The sequence below is a fragment of the Pipistrellus kuhlii genome, unplaced genomic scaffold, assembly GCF_014108245.1.
Source record: "Pipistrellus kuhlii isolate mPipKuh1 unplaced genomic scaffold, mPipKuh1.p scaffold_m20_p_2, whole genome shotgun sequence".
NCBI classification, from domain to species: Eukaryota; Metazoa; Chordata; class Mammalia; order Chiroptera; family Vespertilionidae; genus Pipistrellus; species Pipistrellus kuhlii.
This window is the reverse complement of record NW_023425515.1, coordinates 144416545-144434089: the sequence shown is the minus strand read 5'-3', so window position 1 is coordinate 144434089 and position 17545 is coordinate 144416545. Positions and strand designations below refer to the sequence as shown.

The 17545-nt window shown below is 38.9% G+C and overlaps 1 protein-coding gene across 2 annotated transcripts; it reads left to right on the top strand.

The window, feature by feature from the left end:
* The first annotated feature begins 10 nt into the window (after positions 1-10).
* TYW3 (tRNA-yW synthesizing protein 3 homolog) lies at positions 11-17266 on the top strand. 2 transcript variants are annotated; one of them, XM_036445627.2, is made up of 6 exons: positions 12-269; positions 1523-1603; positions 3059-3157; positions 3360-3431; positions 6082-6215; positions 16635-17266. In XM_036445627.2, exons 1-6 carry the CDS (start codon positions 96-98, stop codon positions 16849-16851), a joined length of 777 nt encoding a protein of 258 aa, XP_036301520.1. In that variant the 5' UTR covers positions 12-95; the 3' UTR covers positions 16852-17266. The 2 variants fall into 2 exon arrangements, with proteins under 2 accessions (XP_036301521.1, XP_036301520.1); XM_036445628.2 differs by lacking the exon at positions 3360-3431 and having other exon boundaries at positions 11-269.
* The last annotated feature ends 279 nt before the right edge of the window (positions 17267-17545 follow it).

The following is a 17545-nucleotide window of genomic DNA, read 5'->3' as shown; positions in this document are numbered from 1 at the left end:
GAAGTTTGGCCCTTCCCGGCACCCGCCTTCAATATGGCTGCCCCCAGGGAAAGCGGAGGCCGCCGGGGAAGTGCAGCCCCCAGGTCCCTCCGCGCATGGATCGCGGCGCGGAGTTCCGGAGATGGAAGGCGCAGTGCCTGAGCAAAGCGGACCTCAGCCGGAAGGGCAGTGTGGACGAGGACGTGGCTGAGCTCGTGCAGCTCCTGAACGGGCAGGAGCAGTTCTTTACCACCAGCTCCTGCGCTGGGCGCATCCTCCTCCTGGATGGGGTGAGCCTGCCTGGTGGTGGGAGCGCCGGGAGCCCTGTGCCCACCCCGTGCGACACCCCAGGGCAGCCTGTGTGTGTGTGTGTGTGTCCTAGTGGGCGGTCTCGGTTTCTTTGTCGATGACATTTAGAGGCTGAATTAGACCGGGGCCTCTAAGACGTGGATGTGTCTGTGTGTGAGTCACCTGGAGATCTTTTAAAAGTCCACTGTCAGATTCTGCAGGTGTAGCGCGGGCCCTGATAGTCTGCCATTCTAACAAACCCCCAAATGACCCCGTGTGACTTTCTGAGATCTAAGGGAACGGAAAGACTCCCGCCCGGCCCAGGCGCCTGCTCCACCGAGGCCTGCGGACCGGAAGGAGAGCGGCCAGGGTTCAGGTGTTCACTGCCCCCTAGCGGCCGCCCCGTCATCACACCCAAGGAAGCAGGGTACTATAGAGAGTGAGAAGGTGGTGAATTGTCAGACAGGCTTGGCATGGTACTGGGTAGCTTCTAACCCGATTATGGGGATTCCTGGCTGCGAGACTTTAGGACAGTCATCTAAGCTCACCCTTCCCTGTGTCATGAAGTGAGGATAATAAAGAGCATGGGCTCCGCAGGGATTTTGTGCAGAGCAGCGATTTTCAGCGACAGGCACACTGGTGTACCGCAATGATTTTTAAAAACATGCAAGCCCTGACTAGTCAGGGGTACTGACCTCTTTTCCTTTAGGTCAGTGGTCGGCAAACTCATGAGTCAACAGAGCCAACTATCAACAGCACGACGATTGAAATTTCTTTTGAGAGCCAAATTTTTTAAACAAACTTCTTCTAACGCCACTTCTTCAAAATAGACTCGCCCAGGCCATGGTATTTTGTGGAAGAGCCACACTCAAGGGGCCAAAGAGCCGCATGTGGCTCTCGAGCTGCAGTTTGCCAACCACAGCCTTAGGTTGTTAAGTACAAAAGTGACAACAGCCAACACAACAATAGCCATTGGTGTGAATGAATCAAAATTACACCTGGTTGTTGTTCTTTCTGATTGACAAAAAATACAATTATTTTTTCTGTGTGTGTGCTGCAGAATTTTAGTAGTTTATGTGAGCCATGAGATGAAAAAGGTTGAAAATCACTGGTGTAGAGAAAGTGAGATAATTAATTTAAAAATCACCACTTGGGATTATTAATTTAAGAAAGCCTACAGTATGTTATGTAGTCACTGTACTTACTATTTTTATAAATGTATGATTATGTTAAATTATGTTATTTTTAATTTTAGAATATAAATGGCTTTGAGGTTCAGAAACAAAACTGTTGCTGGCTCCTGGTTACACACAAGCCTTGTGTCAAAGATGATGTGGTAAGTGTTTAGATGGAAATTTAAAGAAATCACACCTTTTAATTCGCAGTCACTTTAAATACAGATAAAAATAGAAAATTAAAGGTGATTTTTGTGCATAATTATAATGACAATATTACTCATAAAACCTAAAGAGAATTCCTTATGATGGCTTCTCTGAGTTGTGGGAGATAAAAGTAAAAATATGTATCCAAGCATTACTATGGCCGTTCAACACAACAAATCCTCTGGGAAATAGCAGAGAGTTCATGGACATTGGACACATATTGGATCCAAAGATTAAATTTCATTTCAGTATTTTATGATTCAGTAACTCGTATGAATCATGGAAGGAAAAGGGAAGAAGGGAACCAGGAATAAGTCATTAGCATTATCTATGTATGAGAGCACTGGAGCATGAATTTGTTTACCAGTGGGGTCCCTCGTCCTGGCCTGTGCCCTCTTGCAATCCAGGACCCCACAGGGGATGTCAGAGAGCCGGTTTTGGCCCAATCCCCCAGGTCCTATTCAGACAGGAGGGTGCCCGACCCTGTGCATTGAGCGTCTATCCTCTGGTGGTCAGTGCGCGTCATTCAGTCGCTTAGGCTTGTATATATATAGATTACCATTATTCTTATATAAATAAAATATACATTATCTGAATTGCTTCTTGAAAATTTTTGTATCAAGCTGGATTATCTAGTTGCCTAAATTGAAATGTTTAGATGAGTTCATATAAGTTTGTATTAAGCACATACATTACTGGTTCAGGTGCTCAAATGTTGTCTTGTGGGTACTCATTCAAGGTCCATCTCCTTCCTTGGGTACTAATTCTTTGTGCATATTTGTCCTTATTATCTTCTGCTACAGATTATCTTTGTGTCAGGAAAGTTAGCTACTAGCAACCCCAGCAGAAAAAGACTTCAGAAGATTCATTCCCAAAGAACTCCGAGCCATTCCTAAAATCAGTTATTTTTGCCAACAGAATGGAGTGCTATCCTTGATCAGACCTAGGCACTTGGCATCTCTGATGTGATAGTGGGAGTGCTGAGTGACAGTGCCATTATTAACAGTCCCGTGTGAAAGAGGGAGGATGTTGCGTAGGAATACTAGGCAAACAGAAATACGTAACCACCTTATATAAATTGTAGCTCAGACATAACAGTCCAACTTCTGTCTAACAAGTATTTAAACAGACCTTAATGAAAAAATCTATTATGGAATTAAATACAGTAATAGTTGACTTTTGTAAAACATTTTTGGAAAGAATAACACAGGAAGTATATGGGAGAATTAGAAATCAAGTCTTTTAAAAGAATAAGCAGATTAATAAGTTTTTGGAGAAAGGACCAAGAAAGCAGAGTGAAAAGTTATTTCTGGAACAGGATGCTGAAGGAATCTAAAAGTCCCCGGGTTCAAAAGAAGAGGATCATATATATGTGTCTGGTACTAACATTTACTTATTTACTTATTTAGATTGTAGCTCTGAAAAAAGCGAATGGTGATGCCATTTTGAAATTTGAACCCCTTATTCTTCATGTGCAGTGTCGAGAGTTGCAGGATGCACAGATTCTGGTAAAACTTTGTAATTATACTTGAATTTATTGGTATGTGGGCAGATTTAATCCATAGCCTTGCAACTCCTACCAAAATTTAATGCAGTAGTTTAATCAAGTAGTTTTTAATTATACATTTGGGGTTATGTTTCTGAAGTTTGTAGAGCTTAACAGTTTGTCTGATTAGTCAGGTTATCAGAATCTAATTTCTTTTCTTACAGCATTCAGTGGCGATAGATTCTGGTTTCAGGAACTCTGGCATAACAGTCGGAAAGAGAGGAAAGACTATGTTGGTAAGATACCTTTTGGCAAAAAGCAATTCTTTGAGCATGAAGTGATCCAGGTTATTGAAATAACTTAGACTTCTACTTAGACTCCTGCCTTTAGTATCTCCTCACCCAGATCTTCTTGCCATTCCCTTGGTCAGAAACCCTCAGTGACTTAATTACTCCTACAGGGCAAAGTCGATATTACATGTACATTTGCGGTCTTATTTCATAGTACTGTATACTCCTCTACTTTTATCCCGATTCTCTGTGCCTTCCTCGTCTTAAATAGCCCCAGTTTAATAAGCACCATAATATCATGGAGAGAATCACAGACAGGAGATCTAAAGTCTTCTGCACTAATACTGGCTGGGCCCGGGCTATGCTATACGGACTTGGGTTAGCTCCCTTGGGGCCTGAATTTTCTCAGCCATACCAGGGGTCCCGAAAATACTGCCTTCGGGCCAAGTCCAGCCCATAGAAATGTCAGATCCCACTGCACCAATTTGATTAATTACTGTCTAAGATTGCTTTTGTGTTACAGTGGTGAAATTGAGTAGTTATGCCAGATACTATATGGTCCACAAAGTTGAAAATGTTTACTATCTGTCCTTTCTCAGAAAAAGTTTGCTAACCCGTGGACTGGATAATCTTTAAGGTGCCTTCTAAGCTCCACATCCTCTCTCAGTCTTTTCCTGGCCAAGTTAGCCCCTGGTGATTTTGCCTTATTCTGATCTGGTACAATATTTACTGATTGTATTTATTGTTTGGCAGGACATGTGTTATTTGCTGTTGAACTGGTTTCAGATTGTCCTCCATTCTAGCTCCCTAGACTTTTCTATTTTCTATCATGTGAATTTGGTCCCCGGTGGCGGGAGAGTGGGGAGCAGGCAATCCATGTGCGTGCTCACATCAATATTTATTTCTCCCTTTCTCTTCCTCTCTTTCTATATGTGTGTGTGTGTGTGTGTGTGTGTGTGTGTGTGTATATATATATATATATATATATATATATATTTAATTTAGAGGAAAAAGAAAACCCCTCTAAAGCATGACTAACTTGAAAAGCCCATAGTATGGGTTTGTGTCCCCATCTCATTCCCTGTTGCATCTGGTGACCTAGCAAGAACAGCCGTTCTTCTACCTTCCTCTCTTTTGTCTTTCATATTCAGTTAGTTACAAGTCCTGTCACATCTGCCTCTTATTTCTCACACCTGAGTCCACCTCTCCAAGCCCTCTGTCATTGCTTCTACTTAAGTCCTCAGTGCCCCTCACCTGTCTATACAGTGGGCTCCTGACTAATCTTCCTGCTGTCCATCTTCTTCAGTCTTTCCAACCAGTACTGTCAGAATCCCCCCTTTTGAAAAAATGAGGGTTTCCAGATATTTTCCCTGATCTTCAAGGCCTTACCCAAACCACTTTCCATCTGCCTTGTTTATGCTCTTCTGCTAGCATACTTACATTCCAGCCAAATAAAAAAATGTATCGTGCTCTGTCATGTCTCCATAACTGCAGATAAGTTGTTCCTCCCCATTTTACGTGTGGTGAAATTGAACTTACATTTAAAAATCCCAACTCAAATGCCACCTTCCCATGAAACTGAGGCCTGTCTCAGTTGTATCTCTTCCACATTTCTGTAATGTTTGTTCGTGTGCGCGCTCAAGTGCACATGGCCGGACAGGTTTGTGTTTCTCCTGTCATAGCGCCTATTTCGTGTTATAATTTTTTGTTCACTTGTTTATGTTCTATTCTAAAGTGTAAGCTCTTAAAAGAACCATGTTATATTCATCCTGTATCTTCACATCTTAAATAGGGCCTACATTGCAAATGCTCAGTAAAGTTTCATTGAATTAATTTTTATTCCTCATGATAGTTTTGGTTGTAGTTTTTTTTTTTTTTTTAAATATATTTTTTATTGATTTTATACAGAGAGGAAGGGAGGGAGATAGAGAGTTAGAAACATCGATGAGAGAGAGTCATCGATCAGCTGCCTCTTGCACACCCCCTACTGGGGATATGCCCACAACCAAGGTACATGCCCTTGACCGGAATCGAACCAGGGTCCCTTCAGTCCCCAAGCCGACGCTCTATCCATTGAGCCAAACCGGTCCCGGCGTGGTTGTAGTTCTTAATCTATATCCAGTGTTTGGATTTGCCTGTACCATGCTAACTATTTCATCAACAGGGTTACTAAGGTTGACCCTAAAGTATCGAGAAAGCAGCCACTTTGTGAGATAGAACAGGCATGGCTTATTCTTATAACCACACTCCGCTCAGGCAGCACTAAGAGGCTCTTTCAAATCCAGTCCATTTTGATTTTCCCTTGAAGCTTCTGTTGAGATTTCATTTATTTCTTTTCTTTAAATAGTCTATTATAGCTTTCTAAGCTATAGTGAAATTGAAACTGTTAAAGTTATTGGATTCTTTGATAGTATCTGCTTCTCTGAAAAACAATGTATAGAATGAATTTCTTTAGAAATGACTTTACATGAAGGGAAAATCTATTTAATCTCCTGTGATCCAACTGTGATTAGCTAACTTATATCAAAGCACAAGCCTAAATGCTGTAATGGAGCTAAACTATGTTTAAACACAACCCTAACTTGGAGTTTTCTTTAGCTGTCTTCAGTATCTCTAGCGCATGAGTCATCATGTCTGACTTGCTTGTTCCTTGTAGGCTGTTCGGAGCACACATGGCTTAGAAGTTCCATTAAGCCATAAGGGAAAACTGATGGTGACAGAGGAATATATCGACTTCCTATTAGAGACAGCAAATCAAAAAATGGAGGAAAACAAGAAGAGAATTGAAAGGTACATTAATTAGATATTTTCATGTTATTTTTCTATGCCTAGATCATCTTCAAAAATATTAATATACACTGTCTTCAGTTTAGACTCCCAACTGCTTTTCTATTTATAGCCTTATCATGAATAATAAAAAGATTATTAAAGTAATAGATGAAAGTAGCCCATACTGTAATGGGTACTAAATGGAATAAGCTACATGGAGGAGAATGGGAGGACTGACTGCCAACAATGGACATAAAGGAGCAAAATGTAATCACTCAGGTAGGAAAGCCCAGTAGCCATAAGGACCATAACTGATCAAGTTAAAGGCATCCACGGAAGAGGTGCACACTGCCCCTTGGTGTGGTCCCCTGGAGATGACCTAACCCAGAATCTCCTTTTTAGAAGACGGTAGACTGGTTAATTTTTAACCTGATAAATATTTTACACCTCTGGTGAGTTTACTACCCACCTCTTATCATGGGTTAGATCTAGCATTGCCAGAATTATCCTAGTAGTAAGGATTATGGCTATATAGCTATTATTTCACATCTTTATATTTCCCCTGTTCTTAAATTTCACTCAGGATGAATAAAACTCTTACGGTGCTTTCTTTTTTCAATTTTTTCCTAAGAATAGTTTTTTATATACAGAAGTGACTATTAGGTTGCCTTTCTTATATAAGGACTAGAGGCCCGGTGTATGGAATTTGTGTACTGGGGGAGGGAGGGGTTTCCCTCAGCCTGGCCTCCGCCCTCTCACAGTCCCAGAGACCTCAGGGAATGTCTGACTGATGGCTTAGTCTCACTTCTGGCTGGGCAGCTGTCCCCCTGTGGGAGCACACTGATCACCAGGAGACAGCTCTGGCATTGAGTGTCTGCCCCCTGGTGGTCAGTGGGCGTCATAGCACCAGTCATTCCACAGGTCAGTTGATTTACATATTAGTCTTTTATTATCTATATATACAAAACCCTACTATGCAAATAGACTAAACAGCATAACAAGGGAACAACTAGTCGTTATGACATGCTGATCACCAGGGAGCACATGTGGATCATGGCGGACGTCAGCCATGGTGGGATGGTAGAGCAGGTGAGTGGGGGTGCCAGACCAAGGCAGGGTATCAGTGGCTGTCATCGGGGCAAGCCTTTGGTGGTTACTGAAAAGTTTTTGTTCCGCGCACCACAGTCCCATCTGGCACTTGCACCTGCTGCCTGCACTGGCCCCACTTATACCCACTGCCAGCACCAGAGCCACCACTCGCACCCACTACCAGTGCCAGATCTTTGTTTTTCTTATATCTAACTAAGGGGAAATAGTTACCTTAAAGAACAATTTTAGTATATATTCAATATACTGTTGAATTCATATTCAGTAATGATTAGTCCTGGCTCTGTTGTGTCATGGATTCTCAGGATCCAATAGCCCTTCTTATTCATGATACAGAGAGTAAACCAATAATCACATCAGTATCACCATCCAGGCTTTCTCAACCAGGGCTCCTTATCTGAACAAGAGGATTCACAAAATTATTCAAGTGACTATTTCTCAGTTCTCCCAGCAATGGTACTTGTCCCATTAGTGATACATTGGAGATAAATTAATTATTGTACACCGCTGGGATCCCTCGGCCTGGCCTGCACCCTCTCACAATCCGGGACCCTCGGGGGATGTCATACAGCTAGTGTTGGCCGACCCTAAACAGTGGATGTCTTAAGGCATTAAGCTTAATTTTCTAGAATAACTGTGGTTGAAAAAAGGCTAGAGGTTACCTGGCCATAAAACACTTTGAACAAACATTCTAAATAAAGTAATAATTTCATGTAAGCAACTGAAGACCACCCAGTCATCCCACCACACTGTAGTGTTTGAACTCTACGTAGGTACTTATTGGCACCATTTCAAAAACTTATCACATCCATTCTGTCCATTCCGGTGAAGTTGTTGCTAAAGCATAGGAGGTAGAAAATCAGTTTTTCTGTTTCCTTACTTGAATTTCAACAAGATTATAAATATAACCCAAGATCAAGTAACTATACACCTGGTGAAGTTAATTGAGCCCTGTTCACGAGCTATAAAATCAAATTATGCTTTAAATCCATTGACTCAAAGATATGTTTTGAGATTATAGTGTGCATTCTGCTATCAAGAGAGCCATGCTCATCACGTAAAATCAGTGAAAAATTAGAGAAGGGTAAAAAGTGTCTTAAGACACTGATTAGAAGATTACATGTGAATTCAGAAAGGCTGTACAAATTAGGAAGCTCCTTTGGGAGCAGCTGTACTTCAGCTAGATGCAGAGAAAAAGTTACTCTTCTGATGTTGGAAAGAGAAAAAAAATAATAAATACTGGATGTGATGAGTTCTGCAATCAGACCCTGAGTACTAAAATTGGTTTGTCATAGGACCAAAGTTTCACAATTAAAATAGCTATAATAAGAGAATTTTTTAAAAAGTCAAGATCCAAATAAGTAATATTTCATCAATAAGGAATTTTCTGCCAATGTGAAAAATCAAAGCCAGAGGCTTAAAAATACTTTTAATAGATGAAAGGTCTTGTTTGTGAAAACTAATTTCCAAGCCCCTTTTATTGGGAAAAGTAAGATAATTTTGTACATAATGATTTCTAGGTGAAAAATGTAAAGTTTGGAGATCTACTTACCAATTACTAGAGGAAGATGTCTTTAATTCAGTTTATAAGAGATTGGACTGATGTGAGTCAGATGAAACTACCATTTGGCTATAAGTACAGTGAAAATAGCCATGTTCTTTTTACTAGCTATGTAATAAGAAAAATAAATGTTAAATAAAGTATAGAATAAAAGGGCTGAATATATTAGCATATAATTGATAAAAATGAAGTAAATTGGAGAGAAAAGTAAATGAGTCTATTTCAGTGGCTGGGTGTTGTTTATTATGGTTAAATATACATAACAAAATTTACCATATTAACCATTTTAAGTGTATAGTTCAGTGCCATTGTTATGTAACCACCTATCACCACTATCCATCTCCAAAACTTTACATCATCCCAAATTGAAACTCTGTACCCATCCTATATAATAAAAGCCTAATATGCTAAGTGTCCAACAGTTTGTTTGACCAGTCGGTATGATGCACACTGACCTGCAGGGGTAAGATGCTCCGACCAGTAAGTTATCTTGCTGCTAGGGTCCGGAGGATAGGGACTGGGCGAGAAAGGCCAGACACACCCTGGAGCCCTCCAGCGGTCCCTTCCCGGCTCCCATTGTACACCACTGGGATCCCTCGGCCTGGCCTGCACCCTCTCACAATCCTGGGGGACCCTTGGGGGATGTCATACAGAAGTGTTGGCCAACCCAATCCGTGTAGGCCAGGCCAAGGGACCCCACCAGTGCACCAATCCATGCAGCAGGCCTCTAGTTAAACAATAATTCCCCATTCTCCAAGCTCCCAGCCCCTATTAATCACTATTCTAGTTTTACTCTCTGATTTTTAAGTACTTCATATAGGTGGAATTAAACATTTTTTCCTTTTGTGTCTGACACTTTGCAAAATGTCTTCAAGGTTCATCCATGTTGTAGCATATGTCAGAATTGCATTTCTTTTTTAGGCTGAATAATACTTCACTGTATTTATATACCATATTTTGTTTATTGATTCATCTGTCTATGGACATTTAGATTTTTCTTTTTCCTATTCGCTATTGTGAATAACACTGCTATGAATATGGGTGTATAAATATCTGTTTGAGTCCCTCTTCTTGAATCTTTTGGTATATACCCACAAGTGGAATTGCTGGATCAAATGGTAATTTTACATTAAAATTTTTTTTAAGAACCACCATACTGTTTCCCACAGGAACTGTACCATTTTACATTCCCACCAGCAATGAGCAAGGGTTCCTTTTTCTCAACATCCTTACCAACAATGTTGTCTTTTTGTATGTGTGTGTTGTTGTTGTTGCTGTTGTTGTTGTTGTTATGTGTGTGTGTCTGTTTAATAATGACCATTCTGACAGGTGAGTTGATATCTCACTTTGGTTTTGATTTGTATTTTTCTGGTGACTAGTAATATTGAGCTTTTTTTCATATACCAGTTGATAAGAATTTCTGTTATATCCTTCCTTTTCTGCATCTCTTCCTTCTTTTCTTCCTTCTGGATTTTTCTTACTATTCTACCTATTGGTAAAATATTGTTGTAGGATTCTCTCCCTTGGCCCATGGCCTCAGCTGCTTCCCCGTATACTGATGGGTCTTCCAAATCTTCCCCAAGTCATAGGCCCATATACCCAATAATCTTTTGAAGATATGTAACTAAAATATCCTATCAGTCTTTCCTTAATACCTTTCTTTCTTTTTCTTTTTTCTTTTTTTTAAATATATTTTATTGATTTTTTACGGAGAGTAGGAGAGAGTGATAGAGAGCTAGAAATGTCGACGAGAGAGAAACATCGACCAGCTGCCTCTTGCACACCCCCTACCGGGGATGTGCCCGCAGCCAAGGTATATGCCCTTGACCAGAATTGAACTTGGGACCTTTCAGTCCGCAGACCGATGCTCTACCACTGAGCCAAACCGGTTTCGGCACCTTAATACCTTTCTTAGGCTAGTCTCAACCCCAAAGCGATTTCTTTGGTTCAGATTCATATTATCATTTACCAGCATCATTATAGCTCATGCCTCAGTGGAAAACAGAAATATGAATCATATTGACTTGCAATTATTTAATTACATGTGTATCTTTTTTTTCCCACTACATTAAGATAGGACTGACTTCTCCCCTACAACCAACTGCACGCGCATGCACATACATGCACATGCACAAAATATCTCTATATCTTATCCTAAAACCTTACATAGTGCCTGGCTTATTTTTGAAACTCAATAAGCATTTTTATAGAATTCATTATAAGCAACAAAGGAATTTAAATGTTAATACATATAGTGTTCCCCCAAAGCAAGGACAGATTCATAAAAATAATGGTTAATAAATGTTTCTCAATTTAGTTAAGTGACTTTTTCTATCCATGTGCTACTTTTAAGGCTTCAAAGCCTTAGAATGACCATTCTGGAACACATGAAAGATGGCTGGGACATGGGGTGAGCAGGCTCTGGCTACATGGTTCAGGTAAATGAACAGGACCCTGAGTGACAAGCTGAATGGGCATGGTACTGCAGAATATAAAATAAAAAAAATAAATAAATAAATAAAGATTAGAAATGGCAGAAGAGAAGGAGTCAGGATAGCAGATGTCTCAGACTCCTCAGAGTTGCTAGTCTTCTTTTTTAATTTTTTTTAAAAAAGTTTATTTCAGAGAGGAAGGGAAAGGGAGAGAGAGAGAAACGTCGATGATGAGAGACAATCATTGATTGACTGCCTCCTGCACCTCCCCCCCCGCCCCCACTGGGGTTCGAGCCCGCAACCCAGGCATCTGCTCTTGACCAGAATCGAACCTAGTACCCTTCAGTCCACTGAGCCAAACCGGCTAGGGCACTAGACTTATTTTTAAAAGTGGAACTAAAGCAGATAAATAAACAACTTGTACATTTCCCTGTATACTTAAGATCAAAAAGGTAAATAAGGTAAAGTGAAAAAATTTATATTTTCTATTCTGATAATTTTCCTCTCAATATCCCCTCCCTTCCTGTATTCCTCCCATAATTCCACTCCCATCACCTAGCCAGGTTTGCATTTGCCCCTTGCAATTCTGACCAGGCATTGGGTTTTTCCCAAAGAGCTTGTCATGATCTCACTTGGAGCAAAGTGCCCCCAGTGTGCTCCCACTTTAATTTATCTTTCTCATGGGGTGTTGAATGTGTCCTAACAGCTCTTGCAGCTCCCGTTAGACCCTGAGCTCCTTACCTCTGTTTCCAGCACCCAAGACAGGCCTTTGCACACATGTTTTTAAATTAAAATGCTAGAGCTTAGTTAAAATCTAAATGCATACTATAGGAAAATAGCCTTTGTTACTTATGAATAATGGAAGCCTAGAAGGGTATGAAATTGTGCCTAGATTTTATCAATTTTTCATTCCTATTTCATAAATCAAAGAAATATCAGCTTTTTATTGCAAGTAGACCTGTAATTGATCTGGAAGACAAGGATTCATTTTCACAGCATTGGCCTGAAAAGTTCTCCAATGAAGAGAACTGAGTACAAGTTGCCCTACAGTATGTTAATCTTGACTGCAGAGGTAGAAAAACAGGACAATTTGACTTTCTTTTGAGGGGAGAAAAGAAACAGTTGTCTGAGTATACATTTCTTTTTACACTCCAGGCTCTTTTGGTTGCCTGTGAGTGCTGAGGAAATTACACTTTGAGAATTGAACTTTAGAATACTTTGGAGAACATGCAATTGAAAAACAAATTTCTGACTTAATGAGTAAAATAGCTTCCCAAAAGACTTTTTGAAAGTTCCCTTAAAAAAAGAAAAGGAGGAAGTATTTGAAGTTTTTATTCTTGGCTTTTTGCATAAAAGTGTATTTGTTCCATTTACCAGTTTTATTGTGGTACCTCAAGGATGTAGCTTTGAGTTCTTAGGTTCTTTAGTGGAAGATTAAAGTAAGGTACTTGTTCCTCTTTAATTCCTTTTTTTAATGTTTGTTTGTTTGTTTGTTTGTTTGTTTTTAATATATTTTATTTATTTCCACAGAGAGGAAGGGAGAGGGATAGAGAGCTAGAAACATCAATGAGAGAGAAACATCGACCAGCTGCCTCCTGCACACCCCCTACCGGGGATGTGCCCGCAACCAATGTACATGCCCTTGACCGGAATCAAACCCAGGACCCTTTAGTCCGCAGACCGACGCTCTATCCACTGAGCCAAACCGGTTTCGGCTCCTTTTTCTTTTTCTTTTCTTTTTTTCTTTTTTCTTTTTTTTTTCTTTTTTATGTGTGGTAGACGAGATATTTTACACAAGCCGTTAATTCTCTGTGGTCATAAAAGAGCAATTTAGCCGAAACTGGTTTGACTCAGTGGATAGAGCGTTGGCCTGTGGACTGTAGGGTCCTGGGTTCGATTCCGGTCAAGGGCATGTACCTTGGTTGCGAGCACATCCCTGGTAGGGGGTGTGCAAGAGGCAGCTGATCGATGTCTCTCTCTCATCGATGTTTCTAACTCTCTATCTCTCTTCCTCTCTGTAAAAAAAAGAAAAAAATCAATAAAATATATATTTTTAAAAAAAGAGCAATTTAATCTTATCTGTACTTTTCTAGGAATAGAATATAATCAATAAAAAACAACAACATAAATGTGGTTACCTGAGTCTAACAGGTACAGGGTTGGGTGGAGAATGATAGAAGATTAAGTTGCATATCATGAATAGCCTCTTACGATCAGCAAGGACAGTTCTCACCATTTTGTGGCAGGCTTGGATTGATGTTTTAGAATAAATGAGTCATTTTGTTGGGTCATTTTATTAAGCCATTCTAAATAGGCAGTTTGGAAGATGAGACAAAAACCAGTCATTGAAGTCACCCAAGATGATAGTCACACCTAGAGAGAGATCAAAACAAGTGTAGAAATTTTCATAAACATAAGGGACTAGACAGAATTTTGGTAGATGACATAAGGGACAGATGCAGGAGTTTAGTCTGGCAAAGTTTTGGTGAGCCATATGAATTCTGACAACTCTGTGGTAGGTGGAATATGAAAGAATCAGCAGTCTCCACTTGAGAGGAATGCAGGGCAAGTGTGGTGGCTTTGTGGGAGAGCCAAATTTCAGTTTAGTGAGGATGAACAGGATGCATTTAATGAAGAGGTTACCATGGAACAGTCTACAGGATTGTATGTCAGTTAATATTTTTCAAAGCCTTTTGCTTGTACCTCTTACTGTACAGTTTATCCTTTTATTATACCATCACCATTGAGATTGATTTACTCATTGATGTACTATCTATGAACACCTATTATGCCAGGCTTAGTGCTAGATATCAAAGTGTAGAATGGTGAGTATGTTAAGTTCTTGAAATATGGACAGGATGTGTAGCAATCATGTTAGGTATGAATTAGAATTGTGTGGCGTATTTGGGAATAGATGAATATCTTAGTTTTTTTAAGGAAGCTTTAGAGCCTTTGCAAGTAGAACTAAGACTGTTCTTTGAATTAAAAAAAGAAGAAAATTGGTCCAAATAGCAATCTATTCTATAGCTATCAAAACTTCCTGCCGTACTCTCCCATTATAATAGGACACATAAGCATGACAAGATCCCTGCAATAGGTTTCTCGTTTGTGATGAGAGATCAAGGGAGTTCTCAACCTCCCAGGCATTCTAATTTGGGACCTAGACTAATAATTTTTTAATAGTGACCTTTTTTGGTCAGTAGTTATTCATTCACTTATTTAGCATATTTTTGCCGAGTGTGTCAGCATTGTACTGTATGCTAAGAATATAACAGGAAACAAGATAGATGGGGGGGGGGTGTGTGTGTGTGTGTGTGTCTTGGTCTCATGGAGTTTATAGTCATTATAGAGAACTTATTCTGTGCCAGGCACTTACATGTATCCTCTATAACCTCTGACAATCCTTCTAGATACAGGATATTGTCCAATTTTATAAATGAAGAAATCGGGACCAGAAAGGTTGGAATTAGCCAAACTCAGCATTCCCAGGACAAGCTGGTGTGAAGCACATGCAGCACACCTGCCACCTCAATGCCTCCCACATATGCTGAAGGCCACTGCCTGTGTCTTGTCAGGTATTGCTGTGGGAGCAGAAAAAAAAACAAAACCCAATTTTCAGGGAGAAAACAGTACATCGGATCACAAAATTAACACAAACTCCAGTAGAAAAATGAGGAAAAGAACAATTCACATAAAAAAAATAATAATAATTCAAATAGCTAATGCAAAACATTCCATTTCAGTTGCCAACAAATAAATGAAAATTGCAGTGGTTTGGCTCAATGGATAGTGTCACCCTGCAGACTGACAGGTCCTGGGTTCTATTCCAGTCAAGGGTACATGCCCTGATTGTAAGCTCAATCTCCAGTGTGGAGTGTACAGGAGGCAGCTAATCGATGATTCTCTCATCATTGATGTTTCTATCTTTCTCCCTCTCTTCCTCTCTGAAATAAATAAAAATGTATTAAAAAATAAATAATGAGATACTATAATATTATCACCTATTCAAGTAAAGCATGTATTTTTATGGCAATATTCTGTATACGAGTGACATGGTCTCTCAGGTATTGAGATTAGAAGCATACTAAATATCCATTCTAGAAAAACAGTATTTTTCAAGAATCTTAAAATGTTTATACCTTTAACTATGTAATTACATTTCTAGGTGTCTGTCCTCAAGAAAGAGCTAGAAATTTAGAGCACATTATTTTCAAACATGTTTTTCACATTGTTGTTTGAATTAGGGAAAATTTTTAAATAAATTATACAACCATTGTTGTTGACAATGTTGTACTATCATTAAAAAGCATTATTTTGTAGCTCATTTGATTGATATAGAAAATGTTTTCAAGAAACATTAAATTAAAAAAAAACATTGTAAAACTATATGCAATACCACAATTGTGTGACAGTAGGTATATGTGTACATGTATAAATATATTAATTCAGAATACATTAATAAACTAGAAAGAATAAAAATATTAAGAGTGGCTATCTGTATTTGTAATTGCACACTATTTCCAAATTCTTTAAAATGAGCTATTACATGTATAATTTTTTTATAAAGAAAATTTTTTTTTTACCTTCTTTGTTTGATATGTATGTGTGGAATAGAACTTGAGGTAGAATAGAAATTGTCAAAAAGTGATTTTAGCCCTACCTCATTTAGCTCAGTGGATAAGCATTGGCCTGTGGACTTAAGGGTCTCAGGTTCAATTCCTGTCAAGGGCACATGCCCAGGTTGCAGGATCAATCCCCAGTAGGGAGCATGCAAGAGGTAACCCAAGAGTGTTTCTCTCTCATCATTGATGTTTCACGCCTCTCTCCCTTCCTCTCTGAAATCAATAAAAAAATATATATTTTTAAAAAGATGTGATGCCGCTGAAAGTGGTTTAGCTCAGTGGTAGAGCGTCGGTCTGCAGACTGAAAGGTCCTGGGTTCAATTCCGGTCAAGGGCATGTATGTTGGTTGCGGGCACATCCCCGGTGGGGGCGGTGCAGAGGGCGGCTGGTCAATGTTTCTCTCTCATTGATGTTTCTGGATCTCTATCTCTCTCCCTTCCTCTCTGTAAAAAATCAATAAAATATATTTTAAAAATAAATAAATAAATAAATAAATAAAAAGATGTGATTCCAACTCAATTTTCAAGACTGTTCTTAGTAGAAAACACATTTTGTTCCCTAATTAAACAATAATAAAAGCAAAAATCATATTATTTTTTTATTTGTTTTATATTAAGGTTAATATGAGATCAAATTTGTATAATTTAAATTCTAGATTAATTTCAGTTGTCCAGTTTTAAAACACCCTGATGTAACAGTAGTACTTATGTCTTTATAGGTTTTACAACTGCCTACAAGATGCTTTGGAAAGAGAAAGAATTACTGACTTACATCCCAAAAAGAAAATCATCAAGAAAAATACTTCATATTCTCATAAGAAAAAAAGAAATCGAGAAAAAGCATGTGGCAAATGTGTTACTGAAGACAATGATAAAGAACTTGAAAATGATGATGATCCTGGAGTCAATGTTACTATCTTCCCTGAAGATTACTGAGATTTGGTTCTACAGTGTCTTTGGTAGAATAATGTTTTCTAATAATTATTACAAAGCTGCTCTTTATAAGAGTATTTTAGTTTATTGAGTGTATCAGACATTCAGAAAAGCAAGATTTAATTTTTCTCTATATTTTAGAGACACCCAACTTATAAACATAGATACCTTTTAAAAATAGCTGTGTGTAATATTCATTAAGTACTATCTTTTAAATTACAGAAATTCATTACAAAAATAAAATTATTGTCTATACATCTCCTTTTAAGTTTTAATTTCTACTGCAAAACAACTATCATAGCCTTTCAAGAGAACCTGAACTTTAGAAATATTTGAATAAAGTTATAATTTAACTTATTTTTAACATTTATTGCACCTCAGAATCATCTGTGGATTATGAAAATATACAGAAAGGACCTGAGAATCTACAGGGACAATTAGCACATGTATTTTTTTTTTGAAGCTCTCAAGTGCTTTAATTGTCAACCACAGGCAAATAACCCTGTGCTGTGAGCATTCCCAGCTTTCTCTTTAAGCCCTCTCTTCCATTCCAGCAGCCTTCACTTCTGAAACACTCCCAGCTCTCCTGCCCTGCCTGGACTCATGTCCAGCTAACTGCTGAGCCTCATCAGTAGAACTGTTACTTGATGGAAGTTTTGTTTCTTTCCTGGTTCTTTGGCTAGAGAGAGTAGGCTTT